The sequence below is a fragment of the Urocitellus parryii genome, chromosome 1 (genome assembly GCF_045843805.1).
Source record: "Urocitellus parryii isolate mUroPar1 chromosome 1, mUroPar1.hap1, whole genome shotgun sequence".
NCBI lineage: Eukaryota > Metazoa > Chordata > Mammalia > Rodentia > Sciuridae > Urocitellus > Urocitellus parryii.
Window position 1 is genome coordinate 111,010,731 of NC_135531.1, and position 23,952 is coordinate 111,034,682.

A 23,952-nucleotide genomic window follows, 5' to 3' on the forward strand; every position below is an offset into this window, starting at 1 on the left:
TACCTGAATTTTAAAAGCTTTGGCTTTATTTTATCCATAAAGGATCATGAATAACCCCAGATATTACTAAGTTATGACAGAAGGAGGAGAGTAACACATTGTCTGGTACATACATAAATGTTAACTCAGTATGGGAGGTAACAGTAATAGTGCTGCCATAGTGATTAATGGGTTTTCTTAAAAAGTGAACAAAACTTTTTTTTTTTTTTTAATTAGGATCCAGATTCAAGGACATGGCATCATTATGTGTACCAACCCAAATATCTGGATCAACAAAAGTCAGAAGAACTTGAGAGAGAGAAGAAATTAAAAGAGGATAGTCCTAGGAAAACTCCTAACAAGGAGAGTGGTGTGCCCAGCCTTCCTGTATCATTAACAAGCATTAAAGAGGAGCCCAAAGAGGCCAAGCGTCCTGACTCTCAATCAATGGAAGAGAATAAGTTGAAAAATGATGATCGGAAAACACCTGTGAATTGGAAGGACTCTCGGGGGACGAGAGTGGCTGTGTCCTCACCCATGAGTCAGCATCAGTCGTACATACAGTACTTGCATGCTTATCCTTACCCACAGATGTATGACCCCAGCCACCCTGCATACCGGGCTGTTTCTCCTGTCCTAATGCACAGTTACCCTGGTACGTGACATGTTTTGGGTTCTAAGTATGTTGGAGGGAAGAGGCTCTATTCACACATGAGCTATTAAAAACTCAAGATAAATTAGAAGCTTCAAGAGTGACATTTGTTTTGCTTGTTTTTTTTTAATTGCTTAAAGTCCTAAAGCTGTAACTGATTTAAATATAAAATTTTATTAAAAAAAATGAAATGTCAAGAGTCTTCCGCTATATCTTCCATAGTCTCTGATGGTCTGCTGTTAGACTGACAGTTACTTTATTGCCTATGAAAATATTCTAAGCACTTACTGTCATAATCATTATAGTTACTATTCCTTTCACTTAAGCAGACACATAAATGCATGAAGTGGCTGGAAGCTCAATTTTGTTTATAACCTCTGTTCATCAGGATGAATTAACTGCAGAAGAAAAATCAGAGAACCTCGATACAGTTTAACAATGATGTAGTCCATTCTTAATGTAACCCCTTATTTTAAGATCTCTGACTCTTTTCCCAAATTCATATAACACAAATGACATTTTTTTTTTTTCAGAGACTAGCTTGTAACTTCATGTGGCATTTGTCGTTTATCTGCAGGGGCCTATCTCTCTCCAGGATTTCATTATCCTGTTTATGGGAAGATGTCAGGGAGAGAAGAGGCAGAGAAAGTCAATACCAGCCCCAGCATCAACACGAAAACAACCACTGAATCTAAAGCACTGGATTTGCTCCAGCAGCATGCCAACCAATACCGCAGCAAGTCTCCTGCCGTAAGTCTGCTTTTGTTGCCATTTATAAGGACTGTGTTTTGGGGTAGAAAGGGGGAACAAGCTAGAGAACAGTCTTGAAATAGAAACGGTTTTGGAATCTAGCTGTGATTTCAGGATGCTGCTTTATCCTTGGTACATAAAGAATAGAGTGTTCAAAAGTCAGATGTTTTCATACAGAAGGGACAGGTATTGTTGAAGCAGGTATGGTGGTAGTGAGCTTTTTGTTGGGTATACTTTTAAATTCATAGGACCTGGGCATTGGTGCAAAGTATTACTGATAAAATATTAAAAAAAAAAATAACGGAGGGTGCTATTTCAGAATAGCTTTGTAACTAAGTACTTCTAACCACAGGCCTTTGACCCATTGGGCAAATGGAAGGGTTTGTTTGTTTTGGTACCTGGGATTGAACCAGGGACACTTACATTATCCCAGCCCTTTTTATGTTTTTATTTTGAGATAGGGTCTTGGTACATTGTCAAGGCTGGCCTCAAACTTGTGATCTTCTTGCCTCAGCTTCCCATGCAGCTGAGATTATAGGTGTGGTTTACCATGCCCAGCCAAACTGAACTTTTGAAAAATGTTTTCTTTGGGCACAACTTTCAAAAATCAGAGTTTTCGCATACATTTTTCAGATGCCCTCTTAAGACTATGGAAAATCTGGTCCAAAATCACATGGGAAAAGTAGCCCCATGGAGACTGTATGCCCTGCTCCCCCTCAATGTATGTAAATGAAATCTATCAATTCTCTATCAATCAAATTTGGTTTTAGCCTAATTATTTCTGTAGAGATTTGAGCTTCTGACTCCTTCTGTGGATCTTTGGCATCCACATGGTCAGCGTTCATGGCTCATTCTGAGCAATACTGATGGTCCATGACGCGTAATAACTGTTACTTTTATTCAAACACATATTTGAGTCTCGCACAGTGTGAAGCTCATATGCAAGTGTGAGTCCCTTGGCTAATGAGTGAGGGCTGCATCTGCTGGGGTTTTTTTTTACCTTGATTCATTGTCACGTTCCTATAACTCCCTGAAGTAATACAAATAAATGTCTTTGTGAAAGAGACTCTCACCTAAAAAAGGCAACTTCTAGTCCTGGAGACTGTTGAAAAAGAGACTCAGAAAGGAAATGATAGTTTTTGGGTGGGAAAAAAGAAGTTTAAAGTCTAGTATCTGCAAGTCTGTCAGACACTGTATGGAGAAATTAAAAAGGTGAATTATGAATCCTTTTTTGATAATCTTCCTTCTAGATTTTTTTTTTCCAAGTGAGAAAGAGAACTTTAGTGAAGGGTGCTTAGGTTCTAGAATAGAAATGTGCAGGAAACAAATCTTTAATCAAACTTTTATTTGGGAGAACTGGAGTTTCTTTATGAATGTTCAGAAATTGAGAAGGATATTTCAGAATGTGAGAACAGGATGATGGATTCCTAGACAGCAGTCCCTTAGAGTCTTTGGAGAGTGGTTGCAGACCCACAGGGGTAACAAAATCCCTAGATGCTGAATGAGGTTCTTTATATAAAATGGCATAGTGTTTGTAGACATTGGCGCATCCTCTTGTGTGCTTTTAAGTCAGCTCTAGATGGCCTATAATATCTAATATCTAATACAATATAAATGCTATGTAAACAGTTATTAGGCTGTGTTGTTTAGGGAATAATGGCAAGTCTGTGTATATTTAATACAATGAATTTTAAAAATGTTTGATTGAAATTTGACTGAATCGCTGGATGGAACCCATGATTATGGAGAGCCGACTGTATTTACTTGTATATTGACATACGATATCTGGATGTGTATTTTCAGTGGAACCAAATGGATACAGTTGTTTTAAACTATGAGATAGATTCTCCCTATGAAGTATACAAAAAATATAACTAGAAAATATGACCTGAAATAGATCTCCAAAACTACTTCTTTTCCTTGATCTGTTTATAAAAATTATTGTGGGAAGACAGGTAGATTGGATGACTGAAATTATCAGTCATTTGAAGAAAATATTGATGCTACTCAGCTTACCATGGGTGGAGCAGTTCTTTATTGTTGTCTCAATGGCAGTGGAAACTAATGCATGTCTTTTGAAATCATCTTTGATTAATACAGAATTTTCAGTATCTATATATCTACCTGTAACACAATATTGCTGAAGGGGTGCAGGTGGTATGGTATGCTTTCTTGTTATATTTTGAAACATGAAGTGGGGAAATTTCTCTGTTCTATTTCAGCCTGTGGAAAAGGCCACAGCTGAGCGGGAACGAGAGGCAGAAAGGGAACGGGACCGACACTCGCCCTTTGGCCAGCGGCACCTACACACGCATCACCACACCCACGTTGGCATGGGTTATCCGCTAATCCCTGGTCAATATGATCCTTTCCAAGGTCAGCAGCTCCATCATTACTGTGTCTTTTTTCAGTGTGTTTTGGAAAACAGTTGCTAGAAACTACCTGTCTCGGTTTTAAAATAAAAACATTGAACTTTGAATTAACGTTAGCTCTGGGGAGGATTCTTAACACTTATTTCCTAGCATTTCCTACGGACACAGCTAAGGCTGTTCCCACATCTTTGTATTCTATTGAGACATGAAATGGCTACCAGTTAATAATTGTCACTGGTTGATGTTATCGGAGGCTTACTGTTATCTCCCAGGCTGAGGGTGGCGGCCAGTGTCTGGGGCACTGAATATAACAATCAGAAGATCAGATACCGACTTCAGGGAAATTGGAAAGAAAATGAGGGATAGTGAGAGGCTTTGGTGAAGTTTTTTTGTCCTGATATCTGTAGGCCCTTTAAGTTGCTCTTTTCCCATGCAAGTAATGGGAGTGAGGTGACTAAGTTTAACATTTTATAGTGGAACTTAAGGGCTCTTCACAATCCTTCACGCTATGACTCTGATCAAAGATGAGGATTGAGAAAAAGGGTTTTGTTTTGTTTTGTTTTTTGTTTTATTAGTGCGCTATAGTTATACATAATAATTGGGTTCATTTTGACAAAATCATACATGCATAGAATTTAATTTACTCCATTTCAATCCCTGGTGATACCTTCCCCCTTTCCCTCTCCTCCTCCCTCCCCCTTTTCCTCTTTCTCTACCCTACTGCTTTTTCTTTCACTCATTTATTTTTAATTGATGCTTTAACGATATACATGAATGTGGAATCCACTGTGGAATAGTTATTCATTCACATAGCATAGCAAAGAGCCACAGAATTGACACAGTGAAACCATCAGTCCAGGGGGTATTTGTTGAGCATGTTATTATTTCTCCCATTGTTATCAGTGGGCACCAGTACTGCCCTGGAGGAAGAGGCTAGGCTGCAGCACTCATTGCTCCAGAAATGTTTAGAGTCAAATTGGTAGGAAAAAGAGGTTTTCTTCAAAGCCAGCTTTGAAGGAAGATAGGAAAAAAAAAAAAAAGTATTGTTTCAGAAAGCTCCATCTTCAGAATCTCTGAACACTAGGGAAGGCTTTGAGGCAGCAAAATGGGACAAAAGGAAGGAAGCAGACATAGATTTAGTTAGTCTGTGCGGCACAGGCCTGGAGAGCGGGCAGTCTCCACTTTCAGCCTCCTTGGTGTACTAGGCCACAGGGAGAGCCCTTCAGCCTCCATTCTTAGCTGCAGGATGTGGTTCTCAGTTCAGAGGGCCCTTCATATTCAGTCTGTTTTACTATCTCTGTCTCTCAGAGGAGGTTGTTCACAGTCTTTACCAACAAATCCACCCTCCTAGGGTCTGGCTGTCTTGTCAGCTCAGATTGTCATTTATGACATACCATAGATTGCATGGACTTAAAGAGCAGACACTTGTTTTCTCATAGGTCTAGGGCTAGGCATTGGAGATCTTGTTGGGTTTTTGGTGAGAGTCTCTTACTGGCTTATACCACATGGCCACTCCACTGGCCAGAGGCAAGCATTCAGGTGTCTATTCTTACAAGGACACTAATGCCATGTTAGGATGAGGCCCTTAGGACTTTATTTTACTTTTGTCACCTCCAACTAGGCCCTGTTTCCAAACACAGGCAAATTGTGGGTTCAGGCTTCAACATAGGAATTTTAGGAGGATAGAATTCAGTCATTAACAATGACCAAGTTGCATGTTACCTGCTATATACATGTAAAATAATATGTTTATAAATGTAAAGGGACCACTCTTTATTTATTCAGCTCTCATTGCTTGGTGTCAAGCAGTGGTGTTAAATGAGAACATCTCGGTTTCCTAAACATCTTGTATTGAGTGTGATAAGAACTTGGAAGAGAAAGGGATTTTGTTTCTAACACATCACATCTATATGAGTGAATATGCTGTCACTTTCTCTATGTTATTATTGTCACTGTTATTGTAATGTCCTAAATTATCTTTGGGCAAGGAAAACATGTCCAAACAAAGTACACAAAAGGAGAGAGTAATCTTCCTAAGGTTTACTTTGTTTACTCTCATTTTGCCCGGGACAGTTTTCTGTAGAATTTAGAAGAACCTGGGTTAGGCTACTTAATACCTTTTGGAGCTGTTATGGTCTCTGCTACCTTTGTCTTATGGATTAAGACTAACAACTTCTAAATTTGATTTACTGAATCATGTACTTTGTAGGATGGATTACGGCAAATCACTGGGAAGAATGTAAAAGTGATTAAAGTTATTATAAAGTATCATATTCTAAGGAAGCAAGTAGCATGACTTTTCTATAGTTCAATGTGACTTTTGATTCCTATTGTCACTTGGTCCCTATTATTTCTCCTGAGCTTCCTATTCCAGGACCCATGCAAACCATTTAGCGCCATGCAGAGCTGGGGAGATGGAATGTCTGTCCTCCAATAGCTATTAAGGAAACCACAGAGGATTCAATAAAGGGATAGATTTGGGTTAGACCAAGTGGCTTCTACTCTGTCCTTGCTGCATGAAACACTTCATGTGTGTGTTTAGGAAAGAACAAATTGCTGCTACTGGGTCTGCAGCCTTTGCCACTGGGCCTGTATCTACTCTTATCTTTCTAAATGTCACGGAGACCCCACATTTTTTCGCCCAGCAGGCTTGACCTCTGCTGCCCTCGTTGCCTCTCAGCAGGTGGCTGCCCAGGCATCTGCATCAGGAATGTTTCCTGCACAAAGAAGGTAAATATCCTTTATGTTTGCAATTATTTTTCTAGGCAGAGAGACATTTTAATGTTTTTGAGGAAGCAAGTCCAGGCTTTTCAGATGAAAACAACTCCCTGTTTTTTGTTTTTTAATCCTTGTAATAAATGGGTTTATTCAGCTAGTAGATTCCTGGTACAACTTAGGCTCCAGGAACTTCATTTTATAAACCTAAGATGGATTGGTAAAGAGTTGATTGGTTCTTAGGCAGTTGAAATTTTCTTAGTTTATCCTCACAACTTTGTTAAAATGACAGTTGTTTTCTCATATTTAAAAATAAAATTGCAAATAGAAAACTATATTATCCTAATGCTAAATGTTTCTTCTGTGATTTTTAATCACCCCTCAAGTTATTTTAAGAAGGAAAATAGTTTAAGGGAATTTCATGACTAATATAAAATGAACATTTTTTTTTTTCACAAAATGTACTGTATAGCTTGCTTTTTATTTGCTTTTTTCTGGAATTGAATCCCATAAATGGAATAGACTCTAAGTTTCAATATTTTTAGGTTTTAAGTGTCAAATGTTGGTTGAACTCTATGCTAATATATGCTTTTCTTTTGCAGAGAATAACAGGATTGGAAGTGTACGGTGTCATGTGACTGGATCACATGGGGAAGCGCTTTATACAGACATCAGTTCCATGGTGTTAATTTGAAATGCCTTAATGGCAGGCAAAAACCAGTCATTTCATTTTTGTAAATTACAGATTTTATCACAGAGTAACAAATGTTGCTGTAATTAAACTTCTGTTTTATATATATATATACGTATACATATCTGTATATATACATATACATATATATATATATACATATATATATATATATATATTCTTTACTTTTTGTATCAGTAACCAGGCTCGCACACACAGGGTCTGCTGCCAAGTCGCAAACCACTCAGTAAAGGAAATAAAAAAATGTATTTGTCACGTTGAAAAGTGTTAGCCACGAAAGGCTGCTTACTTTCTTTTTCTTTCCTTTGAAATTGTAAATAAATAATGTTATGTATCAGTGTGCCTGAACCTTGCATATCCTTCATATATTTCCTGTAAGCCCCTCAGAAAGGCAAACTGTGATGATGACACTTTGGTACAATTTAGATGTCTAATTGGTGGCTCCTGTTAAAGACGCATCAGTGTAAAATGTTCCTGTAGTCACTGTTTGTACTTGTGTATTGTGGAAAAAAAAAAAGAAAAAAAAACTTTTGGAAGGCATGGGGTTGCCAGTACCACAAAAACTGTGTTGTATATAATGTAAAGATTAAAACGGGGAAATAATGAGCATCTGTGAATAATGAGGTGTCATTTTTTGATAATCTTGAATGGCAAATAACCCAATAGCCTGCATACCAGAGACATCTGTGATTGTTCTATTACTTGAATAATCCTGCAGTCCTTTTTTCTTCTTCTTCCTCTTTTTCTTTTTCTTTTTTTTCTTTTTTTTTTTTTTAAGGTTTACAATTATCCAGTTTTAGAAGAGAGACTTTAACGCCATTGCCTGGTTACTTGTTTTATGCTGTAATCTAGTTTATTTTATGTAAAATGTATATTGAATGCTTTCCTTTTTTATACCTGCCTTAAATAATTTGGCAATCAGAATTAAAAAGGTTTTGTTTTTTTTTTTAATAATGTCTTCTTGTCTGTCTCGTGTTATTTCTTGCTGGCTGTTAGTGATGGCTGACTTTTGAAGAAAGCTTTCCTAATACTATGAGTATATGAGACACAAAGCAAAGAAAAATTTTCTTATGCGATACACAGGCATAGTAAACAAACTGTATTTCATTCAGTGAATATATACAAACTTATGGTGGGGTATTTATTTCAAATTTGGGATGTATCACTACAAACCTGTAGGTACAGGTTTCTTTAGCAGGGAATATTATTCCAAAGATGTAAATTTTATGACATGTGGATAGTAGATAAAACATGTAAAAAAACTGTCCCTAAATTGATTTACTAGAATGTTTTATACCAAATTTTAATGGTTTCCTCCCTTTTTCTTCTTTGCTTCCCTTTCTCGATCCCTCCCTCCCTCCTTTCTTTCCACACAACAAATAGCTATTGCACACCTGTTCTATTCTAGGCATTGCACAGGGTGCTGGGATATGTTGCAATGAACAAAGCAACAAAAATTCCTGTCCTCATAGAGCTTGCATTTTCTAATGAGTAGGGTAAACATATTATATATATATTATATATATATTATATATATAATATATATACACATACACACACACTATGCAAAGTTAGGCAGTGGATAAATGCTGTGAATAACAAATGAGGATGGTGGGTGGGGGTTGGTGAGTAGATGTGGGAGTCTGGATGAATAGAGCCTGAGAAGACTTCACTAAAGGGATGACAAAGGGGGTCCCTGCACACTACTGGAGGAAAAGCAGTGCAGCAAGATGGAAAACCAAGTGCAGAAGTCGGTCCTTCAATGGGAGTGTGCTCTGTGGGTTTGGACAGTTGATTTCATTGGTTCATTCCAGCTGTAAGCTCTAAGTGTTTATGGCTATTATAATTGCTAATGACAGTTCTACTGCTTGGTTTACTAAAAAGTTCTTTAAGTTGACAGAATGTGTTGTCCTATACTTTGGTTAGTTATTCTTTAAAGGTCTTTGCTTCACAAATGAATTGATATTTGCAATTGAAAAGAGATGTTTCCTCTGCTTTTGAAAAGCTACCTTAAAGTATTGGCATTTGCTTCTTCTAGCTTTACAAATCCACTCTATGTTATACCTCATAGATTTTAGTAGGAAAATATATTTTTTTTCTAACTTTCAGTTTATTTTGTTTTTGAGTTTCCTTTATATCATCATTTATAAAAAAAACATTGTTTATGCTATTTACTCATACACTAAGAGCACTTCACATATTTTTCATCTTTTTTTTAACTATCAAATTTTTTAAAAAAATATGTATTTTTTAGTTGTAGGTGGACACGATATCGTTATTTCATTTTTCAAATGTGGTGCTGAGGATTTAACCCAGTGCCTCACATGTGCTAGGTGACTACCACTGAGCCACAACCCAACCCCCCCCCCAATGTTTTTTTTTTCAGTTCTTAAACCACATCTTGATATATTCTTCAGGACTTTTTAAAATTTGTTTTATACAGCTTAACAAGTATGTTTCCTCTGTTTAGAATACCATTTATAATGTGTGACTCTGTCTGTAGTCTTTAGGCTTCTTCAGTCTCTGACCAACCCCTTAATTGCAGAAACACAGGAGCAGAACTAAGGTCAACTACATCTTCCCCCAATGAATCATCATGTTCCTGTTGGTAACTGGGTGAACTGTGGATTCCTGATGATTTCCCTGTTTTCATACATGCATATGCACCGAAGCCAATCATACTTTTCCGCTGCAGAATGACTGGATGTGTATTTTTATTACATACCAGGCTTTTAATCACTTCTAGTTAGGTGGTTAAATAGATAGGATTATAAATAGGTGCATTAGACCATGCTTAACTCTGCTACTGTAATAAACGGGGATGCTGATAAATGCAGAGAGATACATGACCAAAAAGCACAATGTGATTTGAATAGTTTTCCCCCTAGGCTTTTACTGGAACATTATTCATGACTGGTTTACATTAATCACTAAATGAAGTTTTGTTTCTTCTCTGCACTATTACAGTGTTATCTTTGCTGATGACAACATGAATTGCCAAAGGCCAGAGCTTGTTTATATTATGTGTGCCATTTCTCTGGCTGAGTATAGAGTCAGTACCAAATGGTAAATTAAAGATTCCCAAAAGACAAGCGTACTTGGCTCCATTATATTACTATGATGAATCTGCCATTAATACGCTTCTAATTGTTTTACTTTTATAGACATAAAATCAGTCCCCTTAGTGACTAATAATAGGGTTTATTGATTTTACTAAACATTATTCATTCCAGGCCTGCTCATATCAGCTTGTCCTGAACATATGCAAAAAGCCTGCAGTGCTGACACAGTGCAAATTAACTTCATGGAGAAATGAGAGTGAAGAGTTGTTTACAGCTGTGGTCCCATTGAATACAGAATATTAAAAACAAGGTAATAGGCTCCATATAGAACCATTTATTCCTAGATTAGAGTCTCAGATGGCTTTTTCATGGAAACTTGCCATTGATGTTCAGCCCAGGTCATTAACACTTAACAGAGTAAAAAGGCTGGCCTTATGCATTGGCTCTGACTGTGACCCTGATTTAGTGTGGTTTCAGCCCCAGAGTCCATGAGTAACCAGAATGAATAGCTCTGATTGATACAGGATAAAACAGCAGTTTAAATGATAATTACTGGTCATTTCATTCCCTCTGACTCAGAAAAGAGACAAGACAGGCAAAGCCATTTATGATTGTTTTTGTCACTAACTACAGTAATCCATTCCCTGCTTCCTGCAGTAGTCAGAGTCATAAATGCTGCTTACTTTCAGTTAACTTTAGGACAGGAAGCAAAGACACATTCTGACTATTAGCACAGCCTCAGCCATGAATTCTTCTTTGCTTTTATTAACAAAATCACTCTTTCAAGCTGGGAATGGGGGCTGGGGATGTAGCTCAGTGGTAGAGTGCTTGCCTAGCAAGTGTGAGGCCCGGGGTTCCATCACCAGTACCGGGTGGGAAATGGCTATCAGCCTCAGCACTACTGCTGTTGTTTTATACCAGATAGTACCCATGGCATGCACCCCAGAGAAGCCAGTAGCCACTTCTCCATCAAACTATGAAAACCATCTGGTCATAGGAATTCTAGAACTCCTGCCTACCACCCCACAGGAAGACTCCTGAGTCTTCTTGTTCTTTGTTGCTTCAAGAGGTAAAAAAAAAAAAAAAAAAAAGCCATCGCTGGCTCATGGTAACCACATGAAAATATAATCTGGATGCTCATTTAACCAACATGGATGAAGTTGGTCCAGATTGCCAGCTTTTCAAAGAGAATTAGAATAAATGGAATGATTCAGATTTTAACATAATTAATAGTTTCCATAGTTTTAACTCAATTATAGTTTTAACTCATAGTTTTTTTAACTCAATTTAAAAAAAAAAACGTATTTGAGGGCTGAATTCAGTTCATAGCACACAAGTTTACAATGCAATTTTGTATTTGTCCTCAAGAAAACATATTTTTTACCCCCTGAAATGAAGACTAAGAAGTTGGAAAACTTGGAAAAGTGAGTGATTCTTAAGTGAGCTGCTGGGATTAAACTTGGATTTCCTTCCCACAGGGAGAGTCATTTATTTCATATACAGGAATAAGTTTTGAGAGATTCTCAGTCTATTTCAGTAAAGAATTTCACTTAGACATTTGAAAATAAAATGAAAGAAGCGAAAATCTGATATGCAGAGAAAATTAAGTTCTCCAGGAGCTTTGTGAGCACAAGGCATTGACAATGCCCAGAGGCCTATGCAGATTCAGGGACCAGGTTTATGGCCTGACCATATTGTCCTGACATATATTCATTTATTGTCATGCACCTTTCCACATGGAATGGCAAGTAGTGAGATGAGACCAAAGTTTTCACCTGGGTCCCTAGTAGATATGCTGACTACAGCACCTGCTATCCAGGTGAGCATGGGTGAGACCTTGCTTTGTAGGCAGCCTCATGTAAAATGCAGCTGTTCACCACCTCTGCAAGAAACTTAGCTCTTAAAGAAGGGAATCATGATACTATAGCTTTCAGGGGCATCCAACCCTCCCTCCTCATTTTCAAGCCAGCAGTTTTTACCTTAGGCATCTGAAAGCAATCGTTATTGCTTTAGTCAGAAAAGTTCAGAAATCAAAATCATCAGGTATTGACCTCCAATGACTGCAGAGGTATTTTCTTTTAATTTTACATAGTATCACATCTTATTCAATTCACTTGAATCCCTCTTAAAAGGATCCTTGACTACTTTGGGTCCATCCAGATAATCCTGTATACTCTTCCCATATCAAGGTTAATTGATAAGCAATCTTAAGTTCCTTGTCCCATGTAACCTAACATTGATAGATTCTGGGGATTAGCATGTGAGCATCTTTCAGCAGCCGTTGTTCAATAACATCCTACATAATTTTCTTTTTGTCTAGGACATAATAACAATAGTTATTATAATAATAAAATAATAATTATATATCTTATTAAAATAAGGTAACTGGCATAGTAATGATCATTATACTAATAATATAGGGTATTAACTATGCACTATTAACTAGGCTTAGACATTGTTCTAAGCACTTTACATACACCAACTCATTTAATTCTCATAACCCTATTTACTACTTCTCTGTTAGAATTGAGAACACAGAAGCTAGGAGTGACTTTATCTATTTTGTCCTCTTGGAGGGAATATCACAGGTTGGTAATTTCCAAACAATGGAACTTTATTTGGTTTCTGGTTCTGGAATCTGGGAAGTCTGCAATTTACAGACTATATCTGGCAAGAGGCTCCTTTGGGCTTAGTATAAAGCCTCACATGGGAGAGAGGGAGAGGAGAAGGGGATATCTCAAGACAGCCAACCCATTCCTGTGGTAACAGCACAAAACCATGCTTAGGGCAGAAGTCCCATGACCATCACCTCTTAGAGGCCTCACCTCTCAACACTGTTGCCCTGAGAGTTAAGTTTTCAACACGTGAACTTGAGGGGACACATTCAAACCACAGAACCAGGCCAAGTCCTTTGTCCAAGTTCACACTGCTGTGTCACAGAGGTGGGATTCATGACTACTATACTATGCTTCTCCCGGAAAAAGATCATGAACTCCCTTAGGCTTTCCCTTAGGCTGCTGCCGGAAAAGGATCAGGAACTCCGTTAGGCTTTTAAAGCCTAAGCATCATGAACTCCCTTAGGCTTTAACCAGCTTTTCTTTGTTAAAGTATTTATTACTTTCAAAGGGTCAAATGAAGAAAATATAATCTGCATCTCTAGTCTTCTGTTAGACAAAACTCCGGACAGCCTTGCATGGGGAAATACCCCTCTCTGTCAGTGCCTGTCACCCATCCTGGCTCTACTCCACATTCAGGCCCAGGATTCCGAGAGCCCAGAGGGTCCTCCTCGGTGCATTGCTGACAGAGGTTGCTGGAAGTTTTACTTTCTTCCCCATTGTCATGGTGGCCCTTGCTTTCTTGAATACTGCACGGATCTAATAACTAGGAGCTCAGAAAACAAGGGTTGGGCTTGATGGCAGCCAGTGCTCGGGAACATGTCTAGCAAGGTGGCGGTATAGCTGGATGTTTTCAGCTGCACAAAGAAGAAACCATGATTCAAACTGCCCTCAAGGAAGTGTATTCTCTCCCTGAACACTAAGGCAGGAGCAAGTTGAGCTCAGGTTTCATCCTGTGTGCTGATGTGATGGCTCAGCTTATCGAAATACTCCACTTGTTTCCTCTTGCCTTTATCCACCTGTTCATGGTCACAGGAGCTCTAGAAGACCTATCCAGAGGAGAGGACAGTGTCTTCCTGTGTGTCTGTCTCAGGAGGGGAGAAACCTTTCTTGGTCACTTCCTTGGTCCCATCCTGGCCACACACTCCTAAACTATCACCAGTGAGATTTCCATGACTTTCTCAGACTAAGAAGGATGAAACTTTGTCCCTGGGTCACACATGGGAAGTGTTGAATGTGGCTCAGACCTTGGGTTCTGTGAGAGCAAAAGTTGAGATGAGTGTCTCAATATCCAACTCATAAACCTTTCCTGTGGGGTGAAGTATTCTCCTGTAGTCCTCCCTGATCCTCTTGGGATATAAGTCTGAGTGTGGGCTGGGTGTGCATGAGAAGTGGCAGCTGTTTACACTCAAGTGAAACTCAGCCCCTCAATTACAACTGATTCTCCCTTAGAGAATCTGATGATTGGGCAGAATTAGGATAGTGAGGCACTCATAGCATGAGGCTCCACCAAGCAGCCAAAGGAATATGGGGGAATGATTCAGAAACCCACCACATTTCTTTTTCATCTCTTACATATATAGTTGAGTAAGACTGCTGATGGAAAGAAAGGTACTCCCTGCTATCATGCCAGCACACATACATATACATACTCCTTTACCCCCTGCAGAGATTCCTCAGAACTTAGATCCTTTTAGAAAGACAAGGGATCTACCATCTCCCCAGTAGAAGGAGGCAGCAGGGATGCCTCCAAATCAGGCTGCCTCCAAGCTGAGGGCTGAGAGAAAAGAGGAAATCAGGACCAAAGAAGAATAGAGATAAGATTAGGAAGGGTGGGGTGGACTGAAATATTAGGGCGGGTAAGCATTGGGTCCTGGTATACCAAAAATGGAAAGATAAACAAAATAGACCACTGGCACAGGGAGTGTCTCCTCACACCAGAAACAAAGAAGATTCCATGAGGAGAAAAAGAAACAAGGCTTAGGTTTAGAGTTAGAGTCATTGATCTAGAGTTATTGAAGGCTTTAGGTTGAGAAAGACCTTGTCCAGGTCTCAGGAAACAGTCCTGCTACTGCTGGAAGAAGAGTAGCTGGGGAACCCCCTCGATACTCACACTTGCATGGGGAAATACCCCTCTATGCCTTTGTCTTCTCTCCATTCTGAGAGAGAGCAGAACTTGTCTAGCAGGTAAGAGGATAAAGAGTGCCCCTAATTTCTTGCCTCTCCTCCACCTTGCTGGATTCCTATGTGCACAGGACTAACATGCTCACATGTGGAAGAAGGAAAATCAGATGGTATCATGCAGAGATCCCTGCCTGGGCAAGCATTGAGCTATAGTGCCCATCTAGCACATCAGTACTTGGAACCCCTTGGAGTGCAATTAATTCCTGCAAAAGAAGGAACTTGGAAAGTGGGTAAACAGGACATAAGACAGTATCCATCCAGAAAATATTTCTTGAGTATCTACTAAGATCCAGGTTTGCTTGAAACAAAGAGCCCAGATACTGTCCTCTTAGTTCTTATAGTTGGGCAGCTCTCCCCTCTCTGAGAAGCCAAATGTTTCTGTAGAGCTGAGTAAAGCAGAACTCTGCAGACCTGCTGTTGGCTGAGAAGATCTGATGTGAAGACAAGAGTTTACTTTGAGACTCTGCTGTAGAAGTTCCCAGGTGCCTGTATGTCTGCTGCCCCCAATCCCCTACCAGCCCCTCTGTGGCAAGATATAAAAACATGTTCAATAAAAGATGGATTTTTTTTCTGAAAATAGTGTGATGACCAGACTATATCCCCCAGTCAGGCTGCTTCCAAGCTGAGGGCTGAAGCAAGGTGAGTCATGGGACGGGGGGACCCTGGTAGACAGCTCAGGGGACCTCCGACCTAGCAGCACAGTGAGGTAGGCATTAACTGGCCACTGGGGAACTACAGATGTGCCAGAGGTAGGAAGATGTGGTGACTTATTCCCCACCCTCACCTGGAGTCTTAATCCCCATCTGACTGGGCTGAAGAATCAGATCCAAAAGAAAGCCACACAGCTGGGATTCCCCAGTGCTTCTTGGTAATCAGGTTGTAGATGATTTTTAGCTTAAGAGTCTTTATATTGTGGCGATGCAGATTCTGGCAACCTGTGGGAATGGTGGACGTTCTTCTGACTGACTTATAGGTAAGATGTGCTGAGGGTATGTAGGTGACCAAACCACATTTCCAAGTTAGCTGAAGGGACTTCTTTGCATCATCCAGTGGTGGAAATTAATGGACTGGTGCTGAATATTAGTATCATATTCTCTTGGAAGGCCAAGTATCTCTAATCTTGTCCCACTTAATGTAAGCAGCCACATGGGCTCTGCAGCTCTTTCTGAATGCTTGGCAGGGCTCACCCACACACTTCTGCTTACCAGTGCCACCATGCTTGAGCCAAGGCCTTTTCAGTTGTCAATAATAGAAACCCATTCAAACAAATTTAAGCGAAATGGATTTAACACAAAAACAGAGAGAGCCTTATGGTAACAAGAGCAGGAGGAGTACCCGAACTCCAGAAGGGGCTGGTACAGGGACTTGTGAGCTCTTCTGGCACCTTGAACAGCCTCCCTCCTTTTTCTCCCTCTCTTTCTCATGTCACATCCTATTGTGTCCATTTACTCTCCTTCTTTGCCTCTTTCTTCCTCTCTCTACACACTGACTCATTCTCCAAGCACATATCCTCCCCTGACTGGCTGGTACTGTCTAGCATCTCTTAGTTAAAGTACAAAGTCCTTGCAGAAAGGCTGGAAGGGGCCCTGCCTGGGTCCAGTGAGCAAGAGGGTCTAGCAGGATAGAATGAACTTGCTTGGCTAAGAAGGTAGAGGTGAGGGGGGAGAGTGGAATCAGGCTACTAGACTGGTTTCTAGTTTGGGCTTTTTTTTTTTTTTTTTTTTTTTTTTTTTGATCAGCCCTACATATTAGCCCACTGTCCAAGCAATATTTATGGCCAGAAGCAGAATCCCATTCAAACCATCTTAGTTATATGAACGACTCACTGAGAGCTTAGAAGAATCTGTCAAAGGAATTGGCAGGTTGCAGGGATAGTGCCTAGAAAACCTATGTCCCTCTGGAGTATCACCTGATTTCTTACTCTCCTTGTCCTTCCCCTGTTGACAGAGCATTTCTACCTCCTGGTGGCTTTTCTGTTCTTATAATCTAATGTGACTTGGGATTGCTGTGGAGCCCACGGTGGCCACTTTCCACTATTATTTAACTGGCTCAGCCTTTTGGTCCATATTCCAAATTCCTGTGCCAAGTACAATGAATTTATGTCCCTTGTAATAACCAAATGTGACTGGGCCAGACTTGGGTGAGGTAGGGCAGAGTTATATAAAACCAAGGACTATCAACCCTCTTAGGACTTAGGAAATTTCAATGACTTAGCAAATTCTGTGCCAAGAACAGAGGTGGGGTGGACACAAAGGTTAAATATTTGTTTTTATTACTGCACAAAAATAGAAATGTCCCTCTTGCCTTAGGGACCACCTATCTTCTTTGCCCTACTTCATTTTTTCTACATTGTTCATCTTTATGACTTGTTAAATGTTTATTTGTTTATGATGGTTTTCTCCTCCCTTGAGAACTTGATCAGGGTAGGAATGTAATCTCTTTACTGTTCTTATCTCCAGTCCCAGAACAGAGTGCACCTAGAACGGGCTCACCAGCCAGTTGATGAGGACGCATCAATAAATGTTGTCATATGATAGAGCAAATGAGTATGATAGACATCTCAGGATTCAATAAGGATATCATTGACCCAATGCCTTCTTTGAGAATCTGCCTCCTCCCCATGGCTGTGTAAGGTTTTGTCATTCATGAGGAACCCCTTAGACCCTATGCTAATGAGGTGACTCTTGGCAGGCCCCAGAGAGCTTCAGTCTGGGTTCTGATCACCAGATGAACCAATCACATTACTAGAAGGATGGAACTTTTGAAGACTGAAGATTGAGTTCACACACCAGTGGCCAGAGCTTTCATCAATCACGCCTAGGCAATAACATTTTAATAAAAAACAAAAACCAAAAAAACTTTAGTAACAAATCAGGGGCCTTCCAGGTTGGTGAACACATGGATGTCTTGGAAGGTGGCCTTTCTGGAGAGGGCCTGGAAGCCCCCTCCACATGCCCATCCATCTTAGACATCTCTTCTAGTTGACTGTTCCTGGGTTGTATCCTTTATAATAAAACTGTAATTTTAAGAATAACTCTTTCCTTAGTTCTGTGAGTAATTCTAGTAAATTATCAAACCAGGGGGTAGGGAGGAGGGGAAAAGGGCCTAAGAGACCCCCTATCTGTAGTTGGCTGAGTGGACCCCTGGAGGTAGTCTGGGAACCCCCTTGTAGCTGGCACCTGAAGTGGGAGGCAGTCTGGTGGGACTGAACCCTTACCCTGGGGGGTTTGCATTAACTCCAGATAGAGGGTCAGGACTGAATTATAGGAAAACCATTGGTGGTGGGATATTGAAGAATTATTGTTGGAAAATGATGTATAATTTTATCTGGGAGGCCCAGGAAAGAGATAGCTGAAGAAAATGAGGGAGCAAGCCATGCAGATGACTGAAGTGAGTGTTTCAGTCAAGAGGAGAAGTGCAGAGGGCCTGAGGAAAGACTGTGTTTTGAGTCTAAGCAAAAGCAAGCAAAACTGGACCTTGAGAGGCAGGATGGTAGAGGAGATTTTACATTGTTACAACCTTGATGAAGGGTAGCATTCAACTATAGGACCAGGTAGGCTAATAGGCGTGCTGCAGCAAGCTCACAGATTTAAGATGAGCGGGTCACACAGTTAATTGAAGCAATTTAAGTGAAAGTGTAGAGTGAAAAGAAAGTGCAATAAGTGAAAAACACATTTGGGCTGGGGTACAAGCAAATAGAAGGCGATACCCCATGAATTCTACGGTACACAGTGTTGATATATCATGCTTCTGTCTGTGCTGCATCAGCCTCTCCTACTAATGGTGTGGTTACAAGGGCCAACATGGAGGGTGAGGAAGATGGAACATGCCTGGAGTCGGCACATGCTTGCTCTGTTGGAGAGCCTGGCCAAGAGCTTTAGTGTTAGCCTGATGAACAGTTTGGGGTTTTATTTACAGCTCCAGTGTAGGGGGCAGGGGCTACTGTGCATAGCTGTCACCAAAGCATGGTTAAAGTAAGACCTTATGGATAGTGAGTGCTTCGTGTCCTCACATGTATTTTGGATAGAATGAATATTCAGTGCTTTGTGTGTTTCGTGTATATTTAGTATATCATGAATATTTAATGTTTGCTTGGTACTTTCATTCCTTTCTATCTAGGTTCATGCATATATGCTCTACTTTTATCTGTCTGACATATCTCCCAGGTAAATAATTTAATTATCGGTGCTAACACATGTTCTAATTTACATCAGCCTCATTTGCTTTGTTGTCTTCTATAGCAGAATTGAGTATTCTCAGTTCAGGAAGTGCTCATTGCCCGATGTCCAAGGACTGTTTTGCTCATGTTTGGGTGGGGAAAGTGGCTGCTAATTAGGATGTTGTAAGCCCCTGTAAAAACTTTATTTTTGCTTGGAAGGGCATGAAGGAGCTGCCTGATTAGGTGAGCCTGTATCACTTGCAAGAAAGATTTTTAGGCAGGAGGTAGGAAAAATTATAGAAGCTGGTGACAGCGGCTTCTTTGTAGGATGGTGTCATGTAAAAGTGCTGAGAATGAGGGTTGGAGGGAGGGTGAGGGTAATGAATATTAATTTTACTTCTTTGACTATCAGCCATTTCAGTTTTGTCATGCTGACAAGAGGACAAAAAAAGGTGGGATAAGAAAGCCACCCCATGATGTGAAGGGAGAGGCTGGACAGAGTGGACAAGTGTCACCCCGGAGAACAGATGCAGCCAACTCTAGAAGGAATCATAATGGGAAAATTTGCAATATGGCTTTTGACTAATCGGATTTTGCAATGAGCTTGACTCAACCCCCTAAGATGTTCTTTTCCTTATGTATTTCACTTTGCCCAGTTGGACAGATTTTTGAATGGCATTATATTATATACTTTAATTGCACCATTTTCATGATTGAAATTAGCATGAACAGAATACTGACGTATTCTTTACTCTGATTAAAAAAAAAAAAGTATTGCAGTGTAGTCAGGTGTGGTGGCACACCCGTGTATTAACAGAGACTCTAGAAGCTGAGGCAAGAGGATTTTCAAATTTGAGGCCTGCCTGGGCAGTTTAGTGAGACCTTGCCTCAAAATAAAAATGGCTAGGGATATAGCTTAGTAGTGGATGGTCTCTGGGCTCAAACCCCAATTTTAACTGATAGAGAGCCCTAAAAGCCAATTTAAACTCTTCTGAAAAAAGTCATTTAAAAATGTTCTTGTGGAATATAATTATTTTTACTTTTTCTTGGAGTCTGTCTTATTAAAAAGAATTCAAGAGATTATTTTTTGTTCATGTTCCTATAACATAGAATTCAAAATTATATTTTGTTTCTTAAGAAAAGTATCATAAAACTTACAAAATAACTGGAGCATACTCTTAATATTTCTGAGAAGTAAATTTAAACATAAAGGCAATTTTATCTTTCTTTGCAATAAAACATTGCTCAACCAGAGAGTGTGGTATGCTGTTGCCTTAAATATACCTTGACACTTTGGGTCACCAAATGGAAATAAACTAGTCTGGAATCCTATATAATTCTTTACAGCAAAATAAATTTCAGATGAATCAAACCATTAGTAAAACTATCAAAGTACTAGAAGAAAACATGAATAAGTTTATTTATGCTCTTGGAGTTTGCATGGTATTTCTGTGCATCGCATAAAATTCAGAAGGCTTATGGCTTATAGGAAAGATGGTTGATTTGATTACATAAAAAAAAATTTAACTTGCATTTGGGGAGTAACATCATAAATGAAGCCAAATAGTAAATTAGCAAACAAAAAAACAAGAGAAAATACTTGCAAAATTTACCTCAGGCCAAGCTTTTTGCTAAAATTATTTTTAGAAAGCACTGAGCCAGAAGCCTCACAGAAGGGAGGCAAAGGGTATAAACAACAAGTTAGCTAAAAAGAATTGTAATGACTGACAGAAATAGAAAAAGATGGTCCAATGTTAAATTAAAAGGACAACAGATTATTTTTCGTATGTCAGTATGACAAAGGTTAAATGCTCGTGAGGATGTGTTTCAAAATTCTTACATGTTAAGAGAGAAATAAGTTAGAGATAAATTTCACACCATTTGTCAGAAACATAGACACACATAGTAATTTCCTTTTGGGGAATAGCCGACAGCCATTCTCATTCAACTGCAAGAAGACACTGTTAAAAAAATGTTCATAGCATCATTTTAAACAACTGAAAACTACTTCAGCATTCATCAGTGTGGTCTAGTAACAGCACAGCCACCACAGGCTGCCTTGGAAAGGATGAAATAAGTCTTATGTATTTACAATACTGTGGCCACAACATATAGTTAATGTGAATTTGCTGGGTAAGGTCTATGTAGAGTACTGAGTGTAATCTCATTTCTATCGATAAATGAATATATATTTACTTATGTCTGTATCATATGTTTGTATATGTATATGAATATGGGTTTGTGCAATATATTTGTATTTGAGCAGAAAAATCTAGAAAGTGAACATCTCAAATTGTGAGCATTCATTAATAATAATGAATAATGAATGGAAAGTGGGAAGAAGTGGCCCAGAGAAAAAAGGGAATTTTATCGTTAATTAATATCATAATGAACTATTTGGTCTTTTAAAACAATGGACAAGAATAACTTTAAAAATAAACTGTCATTTCTCTCACCAATAATATATGGCAGGATGTCTCTATCTTCTCTTTCTCTTGCTATCACTATCTCTACGTAATTCATCTTTAATTAGTTAGACATGTGTTAAATGGAGGAGAATATTTATTAATTATAGAATCTTTTATAGTGATATTCACTGCTCTAAAATGTATTAAACAAAATTAATTCTTGGCTATTATTGGATAATGTGTTATTATTGCATAACATTATGTGCATTGTCTTACAAACTTAAGGAAAATGCTCAAATGGAGAAGGAAACAAATAGAGAACTTCGTTAATAATGAGTTTAGTACCCTCACATGTTTCTTATATCTCATAGTTAAAAATGGAATATATGAATTGTGAAGAAGTCTATACAAAGTTCCTTTCATACATGTGTTATTTCATAATAAAATAATGGAGACAGTCTTATCATTTAATCATGTCCAGTTGTAATGGGCAGTTAGGAGTGATTAGTGGACTTACCGGCATTATTGCTACCAGTTATAAAGGGTAGTTAAGAGACCTGAAGCAGAGGACATAGAGTGGCTTAGGTCTTTAGTAAAAAGTGAGTTTGGTAAGGAGGAGATAAGGTTAGGTATCTTCCAAAGTGACAGAAAAGCTTTTTTTCTTTCTTTCTTAGCCTCTCAGGACTTCAGTAACAGATGGAAACAGGGCATGTAAGCATACTTAGGACAGCTCTTGGAGCAAAACAATTGCAATAAATTGCTATTTCATATGCTCATATATATTTCTATGCCAATAGAGGCAAGACTGCATTTTTAATATTTTTCATTGGCCTGGAATATCTTTGCCCATCCTTTTCATTTTAATCTTTCTGAATTGTGTGCTATGGATGAGTCTTCTTTATGCAGTATAGAGATTAGTTTCTTAGAAATTCAATCTGGAAAATATATTTCTGTTAATAAAGTTTGGTCCATTTTTATTTATGGCTCTGAAAGATAGTTTATTTCTGTTTCATCATATTATTTTGTCTTATTTTCTTTTGCCCATTTTAATATTGTAATCCTTCATATTTGGGGAAGTTTAAATTTTTGTATAAATAGTTTGTATTTTCATGCAAACATTTAAAACAACTCTTTTGAGTTAGTTAAAGACATAATTACATCATACAGTTCATCTTTAATTAGTTATACATGTGTTAAATGGAGGAGAATATTTATTAATTATAGAACCTCTTATAGTGATATTCACTGCTCTAAAATGTATTAAAGTTTATTCTTGGCTATTATTGGATAACGTGTTATTATTGCATAACATTACAAAGGTTACTTTATACAAAGGCTACCTTTATGTAATAATACCATTCCTCAAAAACTGAAGAGGATCAGTAGAGTAGAGGAAAGAAATCAGGGAGAGAGAGGGAAGAAAGGGGAAGTGCTGGTGATATTGGCTAACTTATATTGTTACATCATATGCATGAATGAATATGTAACAACAAATCCCACCATCATTTATAATTATTAGGTACCCATAAAAAATATGAAAATACCCCAAATCCCAATTCTCTTTGTTCCTTACTATTATCAGTGATAAAATTAGTTTATGTTCTCTTTCTTCCTATATACTTCCCTTCCTCCAAATTTACTCACATTGTTTTATTGTCAGCTTTGTAGTGCCAATCACATTTTGACTTTCACCACTTGCTTGGTCAATATTAACTTCCTATTTATTTGTGGTACTGGGGATTGAACCCATGGCCTTGTGCATGCTAAGCAAGTGTCTACCACTGAACTCTATACCTGCAGGCAGTTCAATACTTCACTTCCTTTTTTTTCTTTGTTCCTTTTTTCCCAGGCCATACAATATTAGATAACATTCTTTTGTCTCATTTATTTTCTGCCTTCTACTTTCTCCTCTCATATTTTTAAAGTTGTTTTAAGACAAGTTATAAAAAGGTTTTTTTCATACTTAAAACAAATCTCATTGTAAAAATGACTTGCTCTTTTTTCTGAGTTATCTGGAATATTATTTCTTTATCTTAAAATTTTCATTGCTTTATTAGATGATGTCTCAGTGTTGGTGGTTCTAATTTAATTTTTCCTGACACTTGGCATGCCTTTTGAGTGTGTAGATACAAATCTTCATTTATTTCAAAAAATCTTATCCTTGACCATTTAAAAATACTTGCTCAATTTTATTGTAATCTGTTTGGAAGTTCCAACTACGTGTATGCTGTATATCCTTTAAATTCTGTATCAGATACATTTTTATCTTTCATATAACTATGGTTTTCTGTAAAATGTTAATTTTTTTCTTATTTCTATCTCATAGTGTTAGTTTATTTCCTTT

The 23,952-nt window shown here is 38.4% G+C and overlaps 1 protein-coding gene across 1 annotated transcript in view; it reads left to right on the forward strand.

The window, feature by feature from the left end:
• Window positions 1–6,487, forward strand: part of Znf608 (zinc finger protein 608) — a 101,773-nt gene extending 95,286 nt beyond the window's left edge. The window contains exons 5-8 of the mRNA XM_026409524.2: window positions 217–634; window positions 1,209–1,381; window positions 3,604–3,757; window positions 6,402–6,487. Coding sequence (XP_026265309.2) covers window positions 217–634; window positions 1,209–1,381; window positions 3,604–3,757; window positions 6,402–6,487 — 831 coding nt within the window. The remainder of the gene's footprint in view (window positions 1–216; window positions 635–1,208; window positions 1,382–3,603; window positions 3,758–6,401) is intronic.
• Window positions 6,488–23,952: the final 17,465 nt, after the last annotated feature.